The sequence below is a fragment of the Hordeum vulgare genome, chromosome 2H (assembly GCF_904849725.1).
Source record: "Hordeum vulgare subsp. vulgare chromosome 2H, MorexV3_pseudomolecules_assembly, whole genome shotgun sequence".
Taxonomy (NCBI): Eukaryota; Viridiplantae; Streptophyta; class Magnoliopsida; order Poales; family Poaceae; genus Hordeum; species Hordeum vulgare.
In genome coordinates this window covers 657,302,874-657,326,968 of record NC_058519.1, presented here as the reverse complement: position 1 = coordinate 657,326,968, position 24,095 = coordinate 657,302,874, and the positions used below count along the sequence as shown (strand labels likewise).

The 24,095-nt window shown below is 45.2% G+C and overlaps 2 protein-coding genes across 2 annotated transcripts; one reads left to right on the top strand and one right to left on the bottom strand.

The window, feature by feature from the left end:
- Positions 1–1,317: 1,317 nt before the first annotated feature.
- On the bottom strand, positions 1,318–2,643 carry LOC123431292 (vacuolar iron transporter homolog 5-like). Its single transcript, XM_045115114.1, has one exon. It carries the CDS (start codon positions 2,581–2,583, stop codon positions 1,780–1,782), a length of 804 nt encoding a protein of 267 aa, XP_044971049.1. The 5' UTR covers positions 2,584–2,643; the 3' UTR covers positions 1,318–1,779.
- Positions 2,644–22,246: 19,603 nt separating this feature from the next.
- LOC123428501 (SKP1-interacting partner 15) lies at positions 22,247–23,875 on the top strand. The gene has a single exon (XM_045112722.1). The coding sequence runs from the start codon at positions 22,351–22,353 to the stop codon at positions 23,566–23,568; it is 1,218 nt and encodes a 405-aa protein (XP_044968657.1). The 5' UTR covers positions 22,247–22,350; the 3' UTR covers positions 23,569–23,875.
- The last annotated feature ends 220 nt before the right edge of the window (positions 23,876–24,095 follow it).

The following is a 24,095-nucleotide window of genomic DNA, read 5'->3' as shown; positions in this document are numbered from 1 at the left end:
GATACCTGGAGTCTGGAGATGATCTATTTTTTACTTCTAGTATTATTTGTACTTCCTTGACAGTGATGAATATATCAAAAGCTTCATTCCGAAAAAAGAAGGAAATTTTAAGGATCAAACTTGTCTAATATTGAAGTTTCAGCCAAAAAAAAAGTAGTTGAAGGGGGCGCGGTTTCTGTTATATGTGGCGATGTTGACGCTCTCCAAAAGTTGCTAGCTACCTCTCCACTTGTGCGTGACAGTGATGGGTACGTAGCAATACTCCCTCTATACCATAATACTTGTTGTTGGAGAGAATCAGTCTAGTTATCTCCAGCAACAAGTATTTAGGAACACAGGTAGTAGGTTTTTTTGTTAAGCTCGGACCCGACTTAGTGGACGTCCAGAAAAAAGGGATGGAAATGGACAAGAAGCTTGACATAATATCCTAGCTCTAGCTCTAGCTAGGTAGCTGTGTGTCAAACTGTGAATTACTCTTTCCGTTTCAAAATATATGTCTTTTTTTAAAATATTACGAACTACTCCCTTCGTTCCTAAATATAAGTCTTTTAAGCGATTTCACTATGTATCTACATACGAAACAAAATGATTGAATGTACACTCTAAATTATGTCTATATACATCCGTATGTAGTCCACTAGTGAAATCTCTACAAAGACTTATATTTAGGAACGGATGGAGTATATATTGATGCATGTAGAGATATTTTAGTGCATGAATCTATTTATTTTACTTCAAACGTACTCCCTCCGTTCCTAAATATAAGTCTTTTAAGATATTTCACTAGGGGTCTACATACGAAGTAAAATGAGTGAATCTACACTTTAAAATATGCCTATATACATCCGTATTTAATCAACTAAAGAAACATCTTTAAAGACTTATATTTAGGAACGGAGGGAGTAGTCCGTAATGAAATCTTTGAAAAAACATATATTTAAGAATTGATGGAGTATATGCATGCTTTAATTTGACAAGGGTGCATCGATCATATCTATCTACGGTGTGGTGCGGAGTGACTCACTCCCAGCGACCGAGTCGAGTGGACTCGTGATTCTTTGTCTCTGCATTGTCACGCCGCTATAATTATACTGTTACTCAAGTCTCCGGACATATATATCAATCAAGCTAGCTTCAACATACATGCACGACTGGCTTGACTTGTACTAGAAGAAAACTCAGATTAATTAGTAGCATATGTACAACCTGATTCTTTGCCTGCGCTGCCACACTGCTGATATTGTTCTCAAGATATATATAGCTAATTAATCAATCAAGATTACTTGAACAATGAACATATCCATGACACGGCTTGACTTGCATGGAAACTCAAATTAATAATTAGCTTACATATATATAGCTTGCCTTTCTTGCAACAACCTTGTCACCTTCTTCCACCTCCCAATCAAGTACTAGTAGGTACGTGCTACTGGTAACCTTACAATAATATGGCACGAGTAAAAATACTACTATAGCATGCATGCAGCAGCAGCTGGCCAATGTTACATCAGCGTGGCATGCATGCATGATGCAAAGACTAGTGATAGCAGTATAGAGAGAGAGTGAGAATTAAGCAGCAGAGAATCAACTAGGGAAGAAGAGAGACGCACACGGACGGCGGGGCATGCACATTCCATGCACGGACGTCAGGTCATCAGCCGGCCGGCCGGGGAAGAAGACGTTGGCACCACGTACGTACGTAGGGTCACGGGGAAAGCATGCATGGACGAGACGACGATCAACAAGAAAAAACTCGTCCATCGACCGCATGCGCGCACGTCATATGCCGCTGGCCCGGAAGAGCCGCATGAGGCCGAAGGTGAGCCCCATGGCGGCCAGCCCGCCGACGACGACCCGGGCGGAGGACCTCACCACGGGCGCCCTCCCCAGCACGGCCCCGACGACCCCGAACGCCGCCAGCGCCAGCGTCGCCACGGCCACCACCACGGCCACCCGCAGCTTGTAGCCGACGATGAACCCGGCCGCCAGCAGCGGCAGCAGCGCGCCCACGGAGAAGGCGAGGGCCGAGGCCGCCGCCGCCTGGATCGGGCTGGGCAGCGCCCTCTCCTCGTCGCCGCCGCGCTTGCCGTCGCGGTCGAGCTGCGCGATCTCCACGTCGCGCTGGGAGCAGACGGACACGAACTCCCCGATGGCCATGCTGCAGGCCCCCGCCAGCAGGCCCGCGAACCCGGAGATCACCATGGCGCGCACCTCGTGCTTCACGGCGCCCACGCCCAGCATGAGCGACGCCGTGGACACCAGCCCGTCGTTGGCGCCCAGCACCGCCGCGCGCAGCCAGTTGGCGCGGCCGGCGAAGTCGACGTCGGAGTCGGAGTCGATGGCGCGGCACATCGTGCCCGGGTTCTCGGCGTCGGCCAGCTTGGTGTCGTTCACGGCCATGGCAGCAAGTGATCGATGGAGATGGCGGGAGGCAGCTGGTAGGAAGCAAGCAAGCAGGCTGGCAGTAGTGTGGAGGACACACGCTCCGGTGGCGTGCTTTATAGCTAGCGGATCGATGGGTCGAGCAGGTGCGGAGGGCGTGGCGTGTGGGCATGCCGCTCTCCCCCTGCCTTTTGCTGGCATTAGTGCTGGGGCTCCCAGCTTTCATGCCGCTCCGGGACTGTGTGGCTAGTGCGTACATGCCGCCATGCCATTCTTTCTCTCTTCTCTTTTGACGACATCCGGTGTGGGGCGGGCGCGCGTGGCCACCACGATCGACCACACACCTATGCCTAGATTATTAACCCGTCCATTCCCAGCTCCATCGTGCTTGCTGAGTGTACATCGATCCATCACCTCATACAACCACACACACACACACACACACAAACAGCTGCTGCTTAATTATCTTCGCTAGCTGCCTCGTCTGGTGCAACGTATGCATGCATGGTTACACCAACGACGTCTAATTTCTCAAGAGCTTGTTGGCGATCGAGCTCACTCCGTAGTGGATCGACAAGGGAACATGGCACGACGATCGGCCATTGGATTTTTTTTCCTTTGCATGCATATGTGTCGATCGGTATTATTATTGCCGTCATGCATATGCGTCGTAAAAGATGTAGCTAGGAGAGGGTCAGGCTTTAGAGTTTCTGTTACGGGGAGAGGTGGAGGTTTTCCTGTTTGACAAATTTGTGCTGGCCTAGTGGGCTGGCAGCTAGCTTTCCGGCAGTGCATGCAGATATGTATGTCACTACTCACTGCCTCTTTTGTATCTAGTACGTCAGTGTTCAATGGAATGGCGATGATGCTCCTGAATATATACATTTGCTAGCCATGCATTTTTTTTTCAAGCAATAGGAGGCATCACACAACCGCCTTTCACTAGAAACCAACATCAAAGTACTTCAACACATATAGTTTGCCTACAACTTGAAGGCACATACATTGATATAGTTCAACAATTAAATAATACATAGACAAAAGAAAAGCTACACAATTTTAATTGCAACAAATTATTCGCGTTTTTTTAACAGAAAATGGAAGCTTTCATTACCTCGGGCCTCACCGGGCTGTCTCCACCTAACTCCCCTCGACCCCGCACATTTCCCTCACTCTGCCGCCGCCGGCAACGTCGCCGGGTGAAAGCCCTGTGGCGCGGCGGCGGCGGACTTCCTCTCGCGTCCCGGGATCTAAGGCGGCGGCGGCCAAACCTGGACCCCTTACGATGAGGATGGCGGGCCGGGGCACGGCGGGGGAACTCTGCTGCAGCCGGCGGGGTCGGTAGGAGAAGACGGCAGCGGCGGTCGGGATGCGTCCCGGGCTCGTTCTACGACCTTCGGGTCCAGGCGGGCGGCTGCATCTCGTCCTCAATCCGCCGCATCTCGTCGGCTTCGGCGACGGCTCGCGGAGGCACTCCGGGTCTGCATCGCATCACGAGGATTATGGCGGTGGTGGTCATCTCCTACGTCGGAGGTGGTCGGCCTGAGGCAGGGTGATCGGATCTCCGATCTGTCATCTAGTCCCGGCTGCGAGTCAGGGAGAGATAGTTGCCAGTGAAAACTAAGCCGACGGCGGACGATGGCGGCGTTCTGCGCCGTTACATTGATGAAGGCTTCGTCCTGTAACTACTGTCGATCCACTAGTGCTGCTCCGGGGGAAACCCTAGGATCTGGTTTTCCAGATCGGATGATGGGGCCGGGCATTGCGGTGTCGTTCCTCTCTAGGGAGCATCGTTTGTGGAGCAGCGCTGGAAGACAGAGGCGGGAGGTGGAGTGTCTTCGTCCTGCATGGAGCTTCGGTGGTGATGCCAGGTCATGCCTGGCCTACAGGTGCTACGCTTTGTCATGCATGTTCGACAGGTGCTACGCACGACAGGTCTTACAGAGTCTTCGCGTCTGGATGAACGAGCGCAGGGAGGTGGCGTCGTTGGGCGTCGTGGTGGCGTCGACGGATGACCGTACTGGCAAGGATGATGCAGATCTCTCTCCTGAAGATGGGTCAGCGGCTCGATGATGATGGCGGCTTCTAAAACGTGTGCATGTGGTGTACGCTTTAGGTGTGCTGCGCCAACTATTAGTTCCGATACGTTATGTGGATGGATCGGCAACGACACCTATTTTAGATATGAAAAGTGAGAGCGATCCACATTATCGTGTTTTATAGGTGTGCGTGGGAGCTTCGGGTGGCTTGATGTATGTTCTTGTCAGATCTTTGTTGAATAAGTAACAAAAATGGTTGTATATATGCATCGATTGATGCTGAGGCCGAAGGTCTTAACCTCTTTTCCTAAAAAAATTTACCTCGGGTCTCAATCAGGATTCAGGCATACAACCAAAAAGATCAGTTAGTACTATTCAAGCATAACTTAGATGGTAAGGTCCGTTGTGAATGGAATACCCGATTTGGTTTCAAGTTTTAGACTTGCCACAAGTGCTCCCATATTCCATGGATTTACTGTAGGTTGCTATTGTTTCAACAGTATGATGTGCCCGTCAACTCCAAGCAGGCGTCTATGACGACCTCATCGATTTCATAGGAATGAGTGTGTGTGCATGTGTATGTGAGTGTCTACTTTTGTATTGCGTTTATTAAAAAAAACAATTACATACACAAAAGAAAAGCTGAAAATTTTATTTAGTTGGAAAATAATCGCTTGCGGTTTTTGTATATACGGGAGAAAAGCTACAGAATGTGGTTGCAACCGATGGAAGTGGCTGAATGGCATTTATTTCATGATGGGATCGATGTTGTCGCTAGCTAGCAATGGACATATTCATGTGGCCGGCTATATATAGCAAGTGTGTTTTTTTTTTCCTTGTGTAAAGCCAACGTACCTGCCGTGACGTAGCTGATTCTCCTTATCATGATGGAACCGTATCATCTCAGGCTCTGAGCTGCAAATCACTTACTAAAAACGCTTTGCCGATGGAACTGCGTGCACCACGTAGCAACAGACAGAAATGAAAAGAGGAGCAACTCCACAAGCATCTCTGTCTTTCTCTGCTTGATTTGCAATGGCATCTTGTAGCTTAGCTAGGCGGCTAGCTAGACGTTTACTCTATCTTGTGTCTTTGCTTGTCAAGAATCAAATATATCACGAATCGATCGAAACGCCACGTTTATACTCCGCATCTTGTCAGTTCGAAAAACAGGTAATAATCGTCATTTAGAATATAAAAAGAGGGAGGTGAAGAAAGAAAACCGCGTTATCTTGGGATGCAAGATAAAAATGAAGAGATTAAAAACTAAGTGTTTTCATAGAAATGAGTGTATGTGAGTGTAAATAAACACTAACGTTCAAGTAGTAGATCTGGAGGAATCTAATTTGCATACATGCATCCCTCTCGTGGACACTGTTCTCCTTCTTTTCCCATCCACAAACAAAAAGAAGAAGGAGAAATAATAAAAGGCACGGTGCTTTGAGCAGACAGAAACTTTGAAGGGAAGATGACAAGAGAGCTATCTAGTCTAGTCTAGGAACAAACACACAGCATCCCGGCTCTGCAAGCAAAACAAATTTCTGATCGCAGCACAACAAAAGCAGGAGAGAAATTGTTCCCCCGAAAAAGCAGGCCATGCACTGTAATAACTAATAATAAGTAATTAAACAAGCACACAAGTCAACATATTAGGTACACGTACTCGATGCATGCATGGTGGCACAAGTCTGATAGCCAGAAAAAGAAACAAATTATTTGCAGTTGGAGTGAGTGCTGAATCGGCATGCACCATGAGTGTATATGATGAACAAGAGAGAAGCTGGCATTTGCGTTTGCGTTTGGGAAGAAGATCGAGAGAGAAAAAATTGGATGGGAGTGCGGGATAAGCATGCACTCCACACGCCTCCTAATCTCTTTTTATGTTATCTCCGTCGATATGATCTTGCTTTAGCGAGTGGCCTCGCTTTCTTTCTGCCTTTCTTTCTTTTTCTCTCCCAGCTTTCGTCTCTCTTTCTCCCTTCATGATTTGGTCCCTCCCTTTTCCCAATCTTTCGTTGCCAATTTGTGTGTGTGTGCCGGCTACCCATAACATATGTTCTCTTATGTCCATCGACCATCCGCATGTGTCACTTATGTTCTAAAATAAATGATGTTTTAGACAGGTATGCGACCCAACAAGCAACTTTGACTTTAAATGTTCAGACGTTGATTAGTAATCCCTGATAAAAAAAATTGTCGCGATTTTAGTGCACGACGCTTATTTTGGATCATTGGGAGTACTATATTGTTAATTAGTAGTGATTTGAGTATATAGGAAAAATATATGTATCAAATGCGCTCAAAATGTATCAAATCATACTTATTATTGGACTTTTTTTCAGTCAGCAATTACTTTTTTGGATTAATACCCCAAGCTAGATAAGTTTGACTGCAGGATTAATGGGTTGTCGTCCATATGGTAGAAGAGATATGACTAACGAACTACTAACTTGGCTTTGACCTTTAACCTTTTACACAAGCACGCTTAACACTTGGCTTTTGCCCTTTAGTTACATGACTGCACTCACCTGATCACCCCTTGGCTTCTTCCAACAGCCCGTCAACTAATTTAACCAAGTGGTTGATCAACTAACCAGCACTAGCAGGTTTACCAAGTTCAATCCGCTAGATTGTGCGCATGAGTTAATTAAGGAACGTGTCATCTTTTCCTAGAATTACGATATTACCCAAACGTTGATCTGCATTTGATCCGCAAGATAAATTCCCACTCTTGGCCACATGTAGCATTGTTTGAGAAGTTAATAGTTTATTAATCAATTTCTAAAACTACTGATTTTGATATCATGAGTGGACGGTGAGTGCTCCTTGTAGCGCCCGGAATCTGGGCGGTAGCCCCTCTTCATCAACGGTGGTGGACTCTGGGATCGTGTGGGCGATTTGGAATCTGGATCTTGAGGTGGTGACGGCCTTCTGAGGCTGGTGGCAGTATGGGACGTCCCTTCCATCAACAGATCGGGTTCAATGCGGCTCGACAGGTGATACATGTGCCTCATTCTAAGTTGTCGGGCAGTGCCTGTCGCGGGCAGGTGAAGCCACCGGTCGATGCGCTATCGGCGGATGCTACGCACAGCGTCTTATATGGAGACGCCAAGTCATGCTTGCTACCGGCACGTGATGCACGCTAGCTCTTGCGGTGGTGTCATGTTTAGCCCGTTGTTGTCGGATCGAAGGTGCTGCGACAGTAGCGGGAGGCAGGCGCTATCGAGTTGTCGGTAGACGGATAAGGGTGGATGGTACAGGCGGCTTCAGCGGCGAGTTTATGTACTCTGGTGGGAACACAAGATCTTTGATCAGACTATGTTGTCGCACGCCTGTGTCGTGTCATTGCTGAAGGTGGTGGATTGAAGCTTGGCCTTTGAGGATGAGAATCCAGAGTTCGACCTTGTGGTGGACTCGCCATCATCGGTGCACGTGCGGAAAATCCTTCTTGAGGGCGTACTCTATGAGTTGTGTATTTTATGATTATTTACTGTCTTGTATCATAGGGATTAGTGGCTATTTGGGGAGGTTATGTCGCGAGGTATATGGCTTAAGGGTTTGTTTTCCATTTTATTTCTGGGTCCATGGTGTTCGGCTGCTGGATTTTACCTTATTAATAATATATGGCTGCATGCATCGTTCTGATGCAGAGGCCCAGGGTTATCCTCCTTTTTGGAAAAAAATGAGTGGTTGACTATTTAAACCTTGACTCTCGCCCGCCTTTATTTATCTCTCTGCGTGCATTTCTCACATTGGATCGACGTTATGTTCTCTTCCATGTCAACACTCTAAAATCCAGATTGACAACCTACATATTTTCTTCTTCCCATTGGTTATCCTCTCTTCATGTGCTTGGCCTCGACACACTGCATTAAATTACAGTACATTGGCAATTCACCTCTAGTCAGGGTTACAACCTTGCTATAAACCCTAACCCCTTAACCTTCCCGGCGATGTTACCAATCCCATCTTCCAATGCCCCCATCGCTTGCCTGTGCGTTGACTGAGAACATGATGCATACAACATCTGTTAGAGCATGATGCCTACATCTAGGAAGGGGAGGGGTCCTTTCTTATGGGATGCAAGGCACGAGAGGAATTTTCAAGGATTTAGCTAATTTATTATTGATGTCAAACTAGAAATAAGTTACTCTAGTTAGAATGTAGTCCTAGTGTCGGTTGTAAATACTAACTTTGGCTTTTGTTTTCCCTAGTTTGTGTTTATGGAGATTCTAACCACCATAGAACTAGGGGAATTTGGAGCCATATCAAAAGGTTTGTGTCTTCTTCTCCTAGTAGACCGGGTTAACTGCATGGGTGGTTTCGGTATTACATTGACCACTTAAAGAAGAGCAACCATCATAGTACACAAGGCCAATCAAATCATGACTAATTTGAATCTCTATTTATGTAAGACGATATGGCTTAAGAGATATGGTGTATATCATGGTCCAACTTACACCTGGTGTACCATGCATGTTTCCTCTTATCCTATTTACGAGCATCTTGATCGTTCTATTGCCAACACAGAGTGGTGCAATGTCTTTCTTAATACTTTAGTGTTGATTTACATACCATTTTTAGTGACCATGTCCCTATTATGTCTATCACTCAACTTACCATGTTTAAATCTGAAAGGACCTTAAAATTTGAGATGAGTGGCTGCTAGAAGAAAGACTTCCAAAAGGCGTCCAATTTTCTTGATTTAGCTCCTGCAATAAACTATTCCATGTTAGAGCTTATAACCTTGAAGGTTACTTTAATAAATGGAGCAAATATGGAATTGTAACTTGATTTAGGTCCTTTTTTGCGAGATCAATAGTAGTTTATTCCAATAAGCGTCACAATCCTTTGGCAAGAGTTCCTCGATACATGGGGGTCCTCTATCGAGCCACATAGCCGTATCTCGTCTAGAGCGACTATAACTTGCGACGCAACCTACAATACTATTCTGAGATCTATGAAGTTTCTGGGGAATAAACAATATACCAATCATAAGGGACTTACTATCAACCACTAAATGACCATAAACCGATCGATCTAAACTAGACTTGGAAATGCGAGATAGGGTGGGCGAAGAATCATACTGAACTCTATGCCGACGAGCGAGTGCCATGCTCATCATCAACGCATGAAACTCTGTTTCGAGAGCATCAATGTAGTTAAACAAGTAGTGATACGCTGAGAACACAACTAAGCCATCAAGTCTTCGAAGGATCATCTCAAGCATTGTCGTACCATCCTCCTCCAAAAAAAACCATCCACTGATAGTGTCGTCATGTTGCATGGAGGAGCAGGCCAAGGTAGCACCTAGGGCATAGGGTGTGACTTTGGTCTTTCCCAGGCTTCCCCCTACAATCATCTTTCCTTTTAGCATTTCTTACGTGGTGTATTTTTTAGCATCTAAGACCGTTCTCATATAGCTTACCAATAGGGTGTGACGTTATTACATGGTAGAGTTAATGGAATCTAGGCTTAAGTGGAACCTTGCTTCCTTGAATAGGGATCCCATAGGTGCACGATCAAAACCATCACCATTAGTCTCTTGCTTGAGGGTGATGCAACCCGTCTCAAAGACGACTTTTTTGTGCCCATCTGCTTCGCAATGTTTTGGGCTTCTATTGCTGTTATTGCTTCAGTTTGATGAGCCTCGCCGGCCTCCTCAATGTGTTGGATGCAACAATCAACACGCCCCATCAATGTCCCTTGCAAGGCTACCCTACTCATCATTGTCTTCTTCCCTAGCTAAATGCACTCTTGATGTGAATTCCGATCACATCATTGCCTGGCTTCACCCACCTATGGGCTCATGGGACAACATGTGTTATCTTGCTTTGTGTGTGTTGCATCCCATTCCTAAACATGGTTTAGGAGATGACTCATGAAATCATCCTAGTTCTTTAGAGACCCTCAATGATTCTTGCCACCCCCAGCTCCAAAGCATGTATACAATAATCAATTTCTATGATTTAGGGATCTTGATTATCTTGTCCATCACTTCGAGTGGGCCTTGGCATAACGCGAGGTTGCAATGCACCTCTTACATTTGGGAAGCTCTCCATCGATGATTCACTTATGGGCAGAAGAAAAAATGATTCACATCTTCAAAGAGCCGATAGCATACCACACAATGCGTTTTGAGTTCAACACCTCACCGAGCAATATTGATGTGCATTGGGTGACCATTCCAGCAGAAACATCACATGAGTGGCATACATTGGCCGGACACTCCATTTTCCAAATGTTGCTCCAGATCTACCGTGTTTTCTCACAATTGCGTAAGCTGCTTCCATTGACCATGGTCATCTCCTAAGTGCCACGCATTATTATCCTTTGCATACTTGTAGATAGGAATTTCTAGCACCAACTGAGCGATAAAGAATGTTTGGTAGACTAAGTCAACGCCTCCTTCTATGTTTTAGGATCAATGAGCTCCCTTACTTTACTTTGGAGATTATGTCCTTTGACAAGCATTAGCTATCGGAAAAATCCTCTTGGCATTCAAGAAACATAGGGGCCTTTTTGCAAAAACGCCGACGACGTACGACAGAAGCGATCGACGCTTTATTATTAGGGAGAGATTAATATGTGCCCCCTGACCCAAGATCATGCCTGCTTTGAAACCTTTTATAAATACTTTGCATTTAGCTTGGATGACATCCAGAATACCCCCTAGTGGGAGATACTTGGCTTGGATGACTTGACAAAAAGTAAGGTTGGAGACTGAAGGATCCTCTATACTTGTTATGCTAATAATGCCATGTTGAAACAGTAAATCTCTCACAAACCTAACCCTCTCCTTCTTAGGTCTCGCTATTTTTCATGCTCACGCAATAGATACGTTGTTTGTCACCTTGCTGTGACCACCAAATTGTACAAATTATCTTTGAGATTTATTCACATGGAATATACGAATAATGTCATTATTGACTAGGAAATTTAGCAAGCCTTTATTTGAGATGATAGAATATATGAATAATATCATTGTTGTCTCACAGATTAATTACATACTCCATTCAGTTTTCATCATGGAGGCATAAAACTTTTGTTTTGTTGAAAGTAGATTTAGCTAACGCTTTTGACGGAATTGAATGCAACTCAGTTGTTAGGTCATTAGCATGTAAAGTTTTGCATGATCATTTCATAAAATTTATCCATGAATACATTTCATTAGTATCTTTGTCACCATTACTAATCACTAGTCTTTAGGCAACTTTAGGGGGTCTCAAGGAATATGACAAGGTTTCAGTTATCAATGTATTGCTTTATCCTTTCAATTAATAAACTAAAAACTAATTCTCCTTACTTTCATTCATCTGGAATATCGTAATGATTTCCCCTTCAACAAAAAATCTTGGCCCTTCATGAACACATATTGTGCCACCAAATCTCTTCTTTGTGTAGCTTCAAAGGTATCCTTACAAGATATCCCCAATCATGTCCTTGTTGTTTCTTTACTTTCTTTCTCATGTGGGCCCATGTGCATTTTTAGACGCGACCATTAAGTCTATCCAGACGGGGGTTATCGGTACCCTTGGATTCTAACTAAAAAAGTTTGTACCACTTCTTCATCCAATCGATTTTCTCATTTGGTATCTTTGTGTTGCAGGACGGGGCTCGGGTGATGCTTCTTGCAGCTCGCACAGTTTCTCATTTGTTATATTCTCGTTGCAGGATGGGGCTTGGGCAATGCTTCTTGCACCTCACAGTTTCTCTCCTGTTATCTTCGTGTTGCCGGCAGAGGCTCAGGCAATGCTTCTTGCACCTCACACGGTCACACTCTAGCTTGCCGGAATGTTTCTTTTTTGTGTATCATAAAAACTCTTGTATATGTTGCTACACACGGTGAAAACCATTTTGAGTCATGGACACTAGTGGAAAACGGGCCTTTGGCCGGGACCCTTTAGTCCCGGCCTGCCTCTAGGCCCGGCCACGTCGCCCCAATTCTCAATGCCTCCCTCGAGGCTTTAGTCCCGACCCGTAAGGAGCCTTTAGTCCCGGTTCGTGTCCTAAACCGGGACTAAAGGGCTACGCGGTGGGAAGCCCGCATGTGCACCACCTTTAGTCCCGGCTTGTGTTTCAAACCGGGACTAAAAGTCCTCTGCCTATATATAGCACAACCCCCCTCTCCCCTCTTCCTTGCATTTTTCTTGGATGGAGGATTGTGGGTGTGTGCTAGCTCTCCACTTTTTTTTGATGCACTAGAGGTGTTTGTTGAAATGTGTGTTAGAGCGATGCCGCTTCAGTTCACCGAACACAACTATGATATGAGATGCCCGAGCCACGCTTAAACCTCTTCCTCTTTATTTCTACTTATTCTAAAAGGTTAGCAACTATATTTCCTCGTTTAGACCGTGCGATACTAATTTTTAGGATCGTGATTATATTTGATATACTGTCGTATAACACAGATGAGCCATCCATGTATGTACGGTGATCGATGCACAACCGCTTACAGAGAAGGAGTGCATTCTTTTCGAGATGCAGCCGATGCGAATAAGCATGGTGGTGGCTTTATATTTTGTCCATGTGTTGAATGTCGGAATGAGAAGGATTACACTTCCTCAAGAGTCATTCAGAGCCACCTGCTTCGGTCCGGTTTTATGTCGGGCTATAATGTTTGGACCAAGCACGGAGAAAGAGGGGTTATGATGGAAGACGATGAAGAAGAAGAAGAGAACGATGATGACAACTATCGATCTATGTTCCCTGAGTATGCTGATACCGCAATGGAAGACAATGAAGAAGAAGATCAGGATGAAGAACGGGAACCAGATGAGCCCGCTGATGATCTTGGCCGGGTCATTTTTGATGCACGGCGAGGTTGCGACACAGAAAAGGAGAGGTTGCAGTTCGAGCAGATGTTACAGGACCACAACAAATTGTTGTATCCAACTTGTGAAGATGGCCAGAAGAAGCTGGGTAGCACACTGGAATTGCTGAAGTGGAAGGCAGAGACCGGTGTGACTGACTCGTCATTCGAAAAGTTGCTGGTACTGATGAAGAAGATGCTTCCAAGAAAGAACGAATTGCCCGCCAACACGTACGAAGCAAAGAAGCTTGTCTGCCCTCTAGGATTAGACGTGCATAAGATACATGCATGCCCTAATGACTGCATCCTCTACCGCGGTGAGAAGTACGAGAATATGGATAAATGCCCGGTATGCACTGCATTGCAGTATAAGATGAGAAAAGATGACCCTGGTGATATTGAGGGCGAGCCACCCAGGAAGAGGGTTCCTGCCAAGGTGATGTGGTATGCTCCTATAATACCACGGTTGAAACGTCTGTTCAGAAATAAAGATCATGCAAAGTTGTTGCGATGGCACATGGAAGATCGTATGAAAGACGATAAGTTGAGGCACACCGCTGATGGTCGGCATTGGAGAAAAATCGAGAGAGAGTTCCCGAGATTTGCAGCTGACGCAAGGAACTTATGGTTAGGTTTGAATACAGATGGCACGAATCCTTTTGGGGAGCAGAGTTGCAGTCACAGCACCTGGCCCGTTACTCTATGTATCTACAACTTTCCTCCTTGGTTGTGCATGAAGCGGAAGTTCATTATGATGCCAGTGCTTATCCAAGGTCCAAAGCAACCCGACAACGATATTGATGTGTACCTAAGGCCATTAGTTGATGAACTTTTACAGCTGTGGGCCGAACCACGTGTACGTGTGTGGGACGAGCACAAACAAGAGGAATTTGACCTTCGAGCGTTGCTTTTCGTAACCATCAATGATTGGCCTGCTCTTAGTAACATTTAAGGACAGTCAAACAAGGGATACAATGCATGCACGCACTGTTTGGATCAGACAGAAAGTATATATCTGGACAAATGTAGGAAGAATGTGTACCCGTACAATCGTCGTTTTCTTCCGCCCAAGCATCCCTTAAAGAAAAAAGGCAAGCATTTCAATGGCAAGGCAGAACCCCGGGGGAAGCCTGTCATCCGTACTGGTGCTGAAGTATTTGATATGGTCAAAGATTTAAAAGTAATCTTTGGAAAGGGTCCTGGCAGCCAACCTGTTCCTAACGGCCCTGATAAGCGCGTACCCATGTGGAAGAAGAAATCTATATTTTGGGAGCTACCGTACTGGGAAGTCCATGAGGTCCGCTCGGCAATCGACGTGATGCACCTGACGAAGAATCTCTGCGTGAACATTCTAGGCTTCCTGGGCTTGTATGGGAAGTCAAAAGATACACCGGAAGCACGGGAGGACCAGGAACGTCATAAAGGAAGAGATGGCATGCATCCAGGGCAGTTTCAAGGGCGTGCCAGCTACGCTCTTACTAAGGAAGAGAAGGAAATCTTCTTTGAAGTCCTTTTCAGTATCAAGGTCCCGACTGGCTTCTCGTCGAATATAAAGGGAATCGTAAATATGAAAGACAAAAAATTCCAAAACCTAAAGTCTCATGACTGCCACGTGCTTATGACGCAATTGCTTCCGGTTGCATTGAGGGGAATTTTACCGGAAAATGTTCGCCTGGCAATTGTGAAGGTATGTGCATTCCTCAATGCAATTTCTCAGAAGGTAATCGATCGAGAAAGTCTATAGGGTTACAGATTGATGTGGTCCAATGTCTGGTCAGCTTTGAGTTGTTGTTCCCGCCATCCTTCTTCAATATAATGACACACCTCCTAGTTCACCTAGTCAAAGAGATTAGAATTCTCGGTCCTGTGTTTCTACACAATATGTTCCCCTTCGAGAGGTTCATGGGATTCTTAAAGAAATATGTTCGTAACCGTGCTAGGCCAGAAGGAAGCATCTCCTAGGGCTATGGAACAGAGGAGGTCATTGAGTTTTATGTGGACTTTCTTCCTGACCTTAAGCCGATTGGTGTTCCTGAATCTCGGTATGAGGGTAGGCTGACAGGAAAAGGCACACTAGGAAGGAAAGCAAAAGTATGTATGGACGGACATTCTTTCTCTCAAGCACACTACACAGTTCTACACAATTCCACCGTGGTGGCTCCGTATATCGTGAGACACAAGAATATTCTACGCTCCGAAAACCCGGGGAAGGCTGACTCTTGGATTAAAGGGGAACAAGAGAAGACTTTCGGCAGTTGGTTGTAGACACATCTCATGAATGACGACACCGTTGGAGATGAGCTGTACTGTTTGGCCAGGCCACCATCTTCGACTATATGTATTTTCCAAGGGTATGAGATAAATGGGAATACATTTTACACGGTTGCCCAAGATAAAAAGAGCATCAACCAAAATAGTGGTGTCCGCTTTGATGCAACAGACGAGAATGGGCACTGTTTGGGAACACATTACGGGTACATAGAGGAGATATGGGAACTTGACTATGGACCTACTTTTAAGATCCCTTTGTTTCGGTGCAAATGGGTGAAGCTGACAGGAGGCAGGGTAGTTGTAGACCAAAAGTACGGCATTACAACAGTGGATCTCAACAATCTTGCGTACATGGACGAACCATTTGTCCTAGCCAATGATGTCGCTCAGGTTTTCTATGTGAAGGACATGTCTACAAAAACGAGAAAAAGAAATCAGCAAAAGAAGATATCGTCCGATGAGCCAAAACGCCACATAGTTCTTTCAGGGAAAAGAAACATCGTGGGAGTAGATGACAAGACAGACATGTCAGAAGATTATAATAAGTTTCATGAAATTCCGCCCTTCAAAGTGAAAACTGACCCAAGCATCCTACTGAATGATAAAGATTCTCCATGGCTACGACCCAGAAGAAAACAGAAATAATAGAGGGGAATATTGGTGCAATAATGTAATAATGTATTAAACCCTTTATGTAATGCATGTATGGAATGTACTAAATTTCAAACACTTTTCATTTTCATAGTTTTGTCAAATTCTCAAATACGCAAAAAGAATTTTAATAAACCTTTGTAAGAGATGAGTTCTCGTTCGAAACCCTGATACTTCGAGAGAGATTGTCCGTTTTGTACACGAAGTGCATCCAGTTTTTGTCGTAGCCTCTCAACTTTAAAAAAAAAGTAAATGCACGAAATATACCAAGTGAAGTCAGAAATTGTTGAAATTTTGTGATGTGCCTTTGAATGGTGCATTTTGAACACACAAAAAGTATGGAGTTCAAATAAGTTCAAAAAACCATATTATGAAATTAAATATTATCGTTGGCGATTCATCTCTATTATGAAATTAAATATATCAAAAAACCATTGCAGAACATATGACCAAATTAATACAAGTTCATCATCACATTAAAGCCAAAGAACAGCAGTGATCAAATGTTATTATTGCAAAAATTAAATACATAAAGTTCTCTCATAAAACAACATACAACTATGTAAAACATTTAAATAAAACAAAAAATGCGATCAAAATCGCAACTAAGGTAACAGTTGACCCAACAGCATAATGATACCAAGCCTCTTTATCAATGGCATATTTTCTAATATTCCTAATCTTCAAGCGCATTTCATCCATCTTCAAGCGCATTGCATCCATCTTCAACCGCATCGCATCGATCTTCATCTTGCGATCATCGATGCCATCGGCGACATGCAACTCCAGTTCCATATTCTTATCCTCAATTATTTTCAATTTTTTCTTCAAGTATTTGTTTTCTTTTTCAACCAAATTTAACTTCTCGACAAGAATTTCTATGTGGGTTGGAATTTCCGGTTCACATACCTCCTAGATTAAAAGATATATGTCACGTTGGTCGTCATAATTGTCATAAACACTAAATAAAACAAATAGTTATAAAAGATAATATATACCACATCCGAATCATAGACAGGACGAGGGCCGACGGAGGTGGATACCAAAACCATCACACTATATAATAACAAAAAATAATGAAAGTGAGTAATTTATACAAGTATGTATCTAAATCATACAAGTAAGTTTTTTTCTTTTAAAAAGAAGATAAGAACAAGAGACTCACCACGGTGGTGCTCGCGACGAGATCGGCGCGGGGCGATCGACAATGGTGAGGACGGGCACGGGACGACACCCTACGCATGTGCATACTCTAAGAAGTTAATTTGAGCATTTCAAATGAGCTACACTAGCAGTGACAAATGAAAGGATGAAGTACCTAACCTTTTAAAACACTTGTGCAGTTGGTGCACGGCCAAACCTAGACAAATATTAAGGGAAATGGAGCTTGGAGGTCGAGCTTGGAGAGGAGAAAGCTTAAGTAGAGTGGCTCGGGCATTTCATCGAACACGTCATGTGCATGAACTAGAGTGGCAAGAGCATGGCATGGTCACACTTCAACAACCAAAAAACAGGGGAGATGGTGGGCAGGGGCGAGGGTTTATATAGGCAACACTTTAGTCCCGGCTTTTGTCTAAAACCGGGACTAATAGCCTAGCCTTTAGTCCCGGTTCGAGCCCCGACCCGGGACTAAAGGCCCCTGCTTCCCGCCTTTTGGTCTGACGAAAAATGGCCTTTAGTCTCGGGTCGTGGCTCCACCCGGGACTAAAGGGTGTCTTTAGTCCCGGTTCGAGCCCAGAACCGGGACCAAATATCCTACTATATAAGCGGGAGTTGGAAATTTCCAACCCAAATCACCATTTCGTTCTTCTTCCTCGGACTCTCCTGCCCAGCGCGGCACCGACGAACTCGACGCCGCCAGGCTGCCCGCCGTCCTGCTCGCCGCCGCCTGCTGTCCTCCTCGCCGTCGCCGTCGTCCTCCTCGCCGCACGCCGCCCTCCTCGCCGCGCGCCGTCGACACCTCCGGCCGGTAAGCCCCCCGCCCCCTCCTCCCCAACACTCCGGCCAGTAGAAGAAAAGAAGAGAAGAAAGGAAGAAAAAGGAGAAGAAAGGAAGAAAAAGAAGAAGAAAAAAAGAAAAAGGAGAAGAAAGGAAGAAAAAGGAGAAGAAAGGATCAAAAAAGGGAAGGAGAAGAAAAGAATAAAAAGGAGAAGAAAAGAAGAAAAAGGGAAGAAAGGAAGAAAAAGGAGAAGAAAGGAAGAAAAAGGAGAAGAAATTTTTTTTTTTATCATTTAATTCCTATTGTTATTAGGTTTGTGCTAGATTATTAGGGTTAGTAATATATAGAATTAGGAAAAAGGAAAATAAGAAGAGGAGGAGAAGAAAAGAAGAAAAAGGAGAATAAGAAGAGGAGGAGAGGAGAAGAAGAGGAAAAATAAAAGAAGAGTAGAAGTAGAAGAAGAGAAAAAATTAGAAGAGGACGAGAGAAGAAGTAGAAGAAGAGAAGAGGAGAAGTAGTAGAAGAAGAGGAGAAGTAGAAGTAGAAGAAGAAGTAGAAGAAGAGGAGAAATAGAAGAAGAGGAAAAATTAGTTTAGGGTTACAAGAAGAAGAAATATATTTTTTGTCATTTAATTTTGCTATTGTATAGTGTATATGCTTAAGTGTTAATAGTGTTTCTTAGATTATTGCTTAATTTTGCTATTGTATATGCTTAAGTGTTAATAGTTTAATTTTGCTATTGTATATGCTTAAGTGTTAATAGCTTATTTTTATCAAGAAAATTAATAGAACTTCGAAGTTTAGGTTCTAGCCAAGACCCGGGACTAAAGGTCCTCCTATATAAAACGACACTTCGAAGTTTCCAACCCCTCTTATATAGTTTGTTAGTTTATTAGTTAATCAAATGTCCGTTTTTTGCAGAACTATGGATCCACATATCAGGAACCTCGAAGATGAAGAACTTCTCGAAGATATAATCAAAGACGGCCCCGACGTTGAACCAGCTGAATCTCCGTCGTCATATCTAAACCCCTCCGGATATGGAATGGAGGTCGAGCGACACGAAGATGAAGCCGATGGGGCAGGAGATAGGTCCAATGACGGAGAAGGTGATAGCTCCACTAATGGAGAAGCCGGTGAAGAAATAATAAAGTCCGACGAGGTATACATATGAAGTTCGACAATCACTTGTAATATGTTTGCGAGACCATTCGCACAATTATCTCTGAGCACAAGGATCACAGATTCGACGTAAGTAACGAACATTCACACCTCTATTTTTACCCGTCATTCTTTGTTATCATGATTGATATTCATATTCATCTCCTCTTCTTATATAATACACGGTCATGAGGACGAAGGTCCTACCAGAGCAACGCGCGATTGCTGTTGCAGAGGAGCTTGCGACCTTTCTGAGGACGGAAGCTATAGATGATAAATGAAGATTTAGTGTAGCTAGGGGTCATTACTGATGTTCATCCATGTAATCGAATAGACGGGTTCTAGTCCCGATAATTCAGATCTCCATATAATTGTATATATATACTCGCTTGTAAGATAAGTTAATATTATATATATATATGCATAATTATTTCTATTTAAATTATATGAAAACTAATTCCCGAACACCAAACGAGGCATCTGAAACCCTAAAACTCTAAAATAATTTCATTCAAAAAAAACCCTAAACCCTGAAACTCTTTAGTCCTGGTTCGTGTAACGAACCGGAACTAAAGGGCCTGCCCCTGGGGCGCTACGAGGCGCCCACGTGGAGCACCTTTAGTCCCGGCTTGTAACAGGGCCGGGACTAAAGGTTAGGCCTTTAGTCCCGTCCCTTTAGTCCCGGTTGGTGAACCAGGACTAAAGCCCCTTACGGGCCGGGGCTAAAGGTCCCGTCCCCACTAGTGGGACATTGGAACATTCAACCTCTTCTTGTCGACTTTTTCATCACTTCAAGACAAGGACCAGATTGGGCCATCCATGTTGCTAGAAGCTCCAACATTGTGGCACATGCCATCACGAGAAGTGCTTTCCCACTGCACGAGAACCACGATGCTTTGTTTTATCTCTCTATCGACGAGGCCTGCTTTAGAGAACATCAACCTCCCTGTTGGTTGGGAGAAGGCGATATGAACTCCATCTTGGTTGTTGACGAATAAATAAATAACCCCACTTTAGGGAAAAATCAAAGAAGAAGAACATGAAATGAAAAGTAAAAAAAAAAGATCCGCCGGATCACGAGATGACCCGGTTAGAGTTTTGCGCCGTGGACTCGCTCTCTATGCCCTTTGAGGCCTTTAGCAAGAACGAAACTGGGCCTGCAATGAGTGTCAACTACTTTTCGGAGTATTAGTAAAAGGGTCCATGTGTTGCAATGGAGAAAATAAATCATAATCTACAATGGCCATGAACACATTTTGCGGCATCATCGAGAAACACTATCTCTTTCAATTCTAGGAAATCATGAACATTTTTTAAATCTCGTGCATATATTTGAAATTATGGACATCTTTCAAATTCACCGACACTTATACCATTTTTCAAACATTTGCTAAAATCAATAATAATTTTTAAATTCATGAACATTTAATACTATTCGCAAATATATTTAAAAAAATGTGAAATAGACAATTTTCTTGAATTGGTGAACATTCTAGAATCGATGAACATTTTCTTGGAAATTTGTGGAACAATTTTTGAAATTCACGGAAATTTTTTATTTAACGAACATTTTTAATTTGAACAAACAATTTTTGAAATGGAAAAAAAATCATGTTTTGAATGAATAAACTATTTTGTAAGTCACAAACAATTTCTGAACTTTTAGGACATTATTACAATGATGATTGTTTTGAATTGGCGAAATTTTAGTTCTATTTCATTATCATTTAAAAAAAATCATGAATAGTTTTTAATTCCCGAACTTTTTTTTAAAATATTGCAGCATTTTTTTAATTAAAAAAATATTTTTTAAAAGTCACGAACATTTTTTGAATGCACAAACGTTTTATGATTTATTGAACATTTTATGTGCAAACTTTCATTTTTTTTCCATTTAAGAACTTTTGAAATTTTCTAAGTTATGTAAAGTAAAAAATATGAAGAGGAAAAATTAGAAACAAAAGTTAAAAAAGAGGCTGTCCGAACATAGCCAGTACAAACTGGGGAGTTGCATCTTCTCGGAGCGTCCAGAGCGCGGTATAGGAGGTTCCCCTTGCATGGGCCAGCCCATGCAGGGATTACTCTGTGTGAAACTTTTTTATTCCGTCCGTACCGATTTATTAGTCATTTTAGGTTGTGCATCCTCATCAAGATGAAGGGGGAAACGAGATTACTTAATGTCTATTTGAGAATTAATATTATTACATGCAATAAACTAAGGTCGTGTTTAGTAATCTCAAGTTATTGAAAACATACAAGTCATATATCTTTTATTGATTGATTACTTCATTTATATTAAGAAATAAGAAACGATGTGAAAATTAATGCAGCATGTCTAAGTATTTTAAAATTATTTAATTTTCGTAAGATGATTTTTGCATATGGACGAAGTGAGTGTCGCTTATAAATGACATCGATGAGTAATATTTATTGTAATTTAAGGGCCAATTTTAATGACATACCGCGAGAATAATTATTAGGTAGCTATATAATTGTTTCTCTAATGTGTCAGGAAAAAAACTATTATTTTTTAGAAGAATAAAGAGCCATACTCGTATTTCCTATCGATCTCAACGGCCACGTGGGCCCACCGAATGATTCTTGCCCCACCGGGCAGGCAAAGGCGCGTCATCGCGTGGCTTCATCAGTTCACGCGCCATTCCCGCCCGCTAACCACCTCTCACCCGGCCTTCCATTCCCGCCCGCTAACCACCTCTCACCCGGCCTCACGCCTACCCCACTCATGCCGCGTACGCCCCACAACCGCCCGGACCCACGCGTCATCCACTGCACCAAACGCACCCCCACGTACCCGCGGCAGCTGTAACGGGCCCGATCACACCACCGGCTCCTCAATTCCACGCACCACCGCGTCCACCCGCATCTCCCTGACCGTGGGCCCGGCACGGAGGCAGGCCCCGGCGGGCCCACTGTCATGCTCTGGAACCGATGGACCCGCCCGCGGTATCGTACGCCACGCCATCCGAAATGACGAGAGTGCCCCTCCGCCCGCTGGATTTCTTTTCCAATATACCACTCTTGTCCCCCATCTGCTGCTCCTCCTCTCCAACCCGCCTCGCCCAGCGCCGCCGGACATGGCCGGCTCCGACGACGACGAGGCGGCGGCGCCGATCCACCGCCTGCCGTCCGACGCGCTGCACAACGTGCTGCTGCGGCTGCAGCTGCGGGACGCCGTGGCGTGCCGCCCCGTGTCGCGCCTCTTCCGGGAGGCCCTCACGGCGCCGTTCCTCGCGCTGCTGCCGGCGCTCCGCCTGCTGCTGCTCCGCCACCCTCGCCCGGAGGGCGGGGGATGCCTCCACGCCTTCGACCCCGACCGCCGCTGCTGGCTCCGCCTCCCCTTCACCTCCTTCCTCCCCCACCAGGCCTTCTCCCCCGTCGCCTCCTCCGGCTCGCTCCTCTACCTCTGGATCGAGACCGGCCCATCCCCCGCGCCCCTCCCTTCCTCCTCCTCCTCAACGTCGTCGCCCGCAGCCCACCCGCCCAAGGCGCTCGCCGTCTGCAACCCGCTGGCGGGCACCTACCGCCTGCTGCCCCCGCTCGGATCCGCCTGGGCGCGCCACGGCACCGTCCTCGCGGGGCCCGGCGGCGTCGTGCTCGTCCTCACCGAGCTCGCCGCGCTCTCCTACTCCCCGTCCGAGGGATCTGGCAAGTGGATGAAGCACCCCCTCTCGCTCCCCTCCAAGCCGCGGAGCCCCATCCTGGCCGCCGGCGCCCGCGCCGTCTTCGCGCTCTGCGACGTCGGCACACCCTGGCGCAGCCAGTGGAAGCTCTTCTCCTGCCCGCTCGCCAGGCTCACCGGCGGCTGGGCGCCCGTCGAGCGCGCCTCCTGGGGCGACGTATTCGAGATCCTCAAGCGCCCCCGCCTGCTGCCCGGCGCGGGGGGCCGCCGCGTCCTCATGATCGGCGGTCTCAGGTCGTCCTTCGCCCTCGATGCGCCTTGCTCCACGGTGCTCATCCTCCGGCTGGATCTGGCCACCATGGAGTGGGACGAGGCTGGCCGCATGCCCCCCAATATGTACCGCTGCTTCACTGGCCTCTGCGAGGCTGCTGCGCAGGGAAGCGCCATGCCCCCCGCCCCTGTTACCGGGGGCAACAACAAGGTAAAGGTGTTTGGGGGTGATGGCAAGGTGTGGTTTGGCGGAAAGCGCGTTCGCGGGAAGCTGGCAATGTGGGAGGAGGACGACGTAGGGAGCAGCGGCGGCAAGTGGGACTGGGTGGACGGTGTTCCTGGATATGGCGATGGTGTATACCGCGGCTTTGTGTTCGATGGTGGGTTCACAGCAATGCCGTGACCCCGTGAAGGCTGATGGAAAAAAGATATCCCAGACTGGTGCGTATCCGATCAACTAATGGTTTTCCATTGATCCGGGACATCCATCGACTGCCTCAAGAGGAATTGATATCTCCATACATTTTATTTACATCGTACTTGGTTCTTAGCTTGATGAAATACTTCAGTTGTTGTACTTAATGAACATGAAATGATCTGTTGGTTCGTTGTTTCAGACATTGAAATGATGCAGACTGTTCTATGTTTAGACGATAAAATGTTATATGTCGCATTTATAGGAACACGATTTTAGTGTGTTTAACTGGTAACTACGTAGTATGCATTATTTATGTGTGTTGGCCACATGCTCATGATACCTTGATATATTAGTGATGTGCATCTGATGGATGCTTTGAACTGTTAGTAGTCTAATAGGTTTAAATTTGGATGATCAGGTTTACTTTTTTTATCAGCTACCATTTTGGAAGCTGTGTATATATTTTTCTGTGATGCCATCTTTATTTTCGTATCTAGAGTGGTATCAACTAT

Coding starts and splice junctions, on each gene's coding strand:
- LOC123428501 (XM_045112722.1), top strand. CDS start 22,351: ATGGCCGGCTCCGACGACGACGAGGCGGCGGCGCCGATCCACCGCCTG.
- LOC123431292 (XM_045115114.1), bottom strand. CDS start 2,583: ATGCCAGCAAAAGGCAGGGGGAGAGCGGCATGCCCACACGCCACGCCC.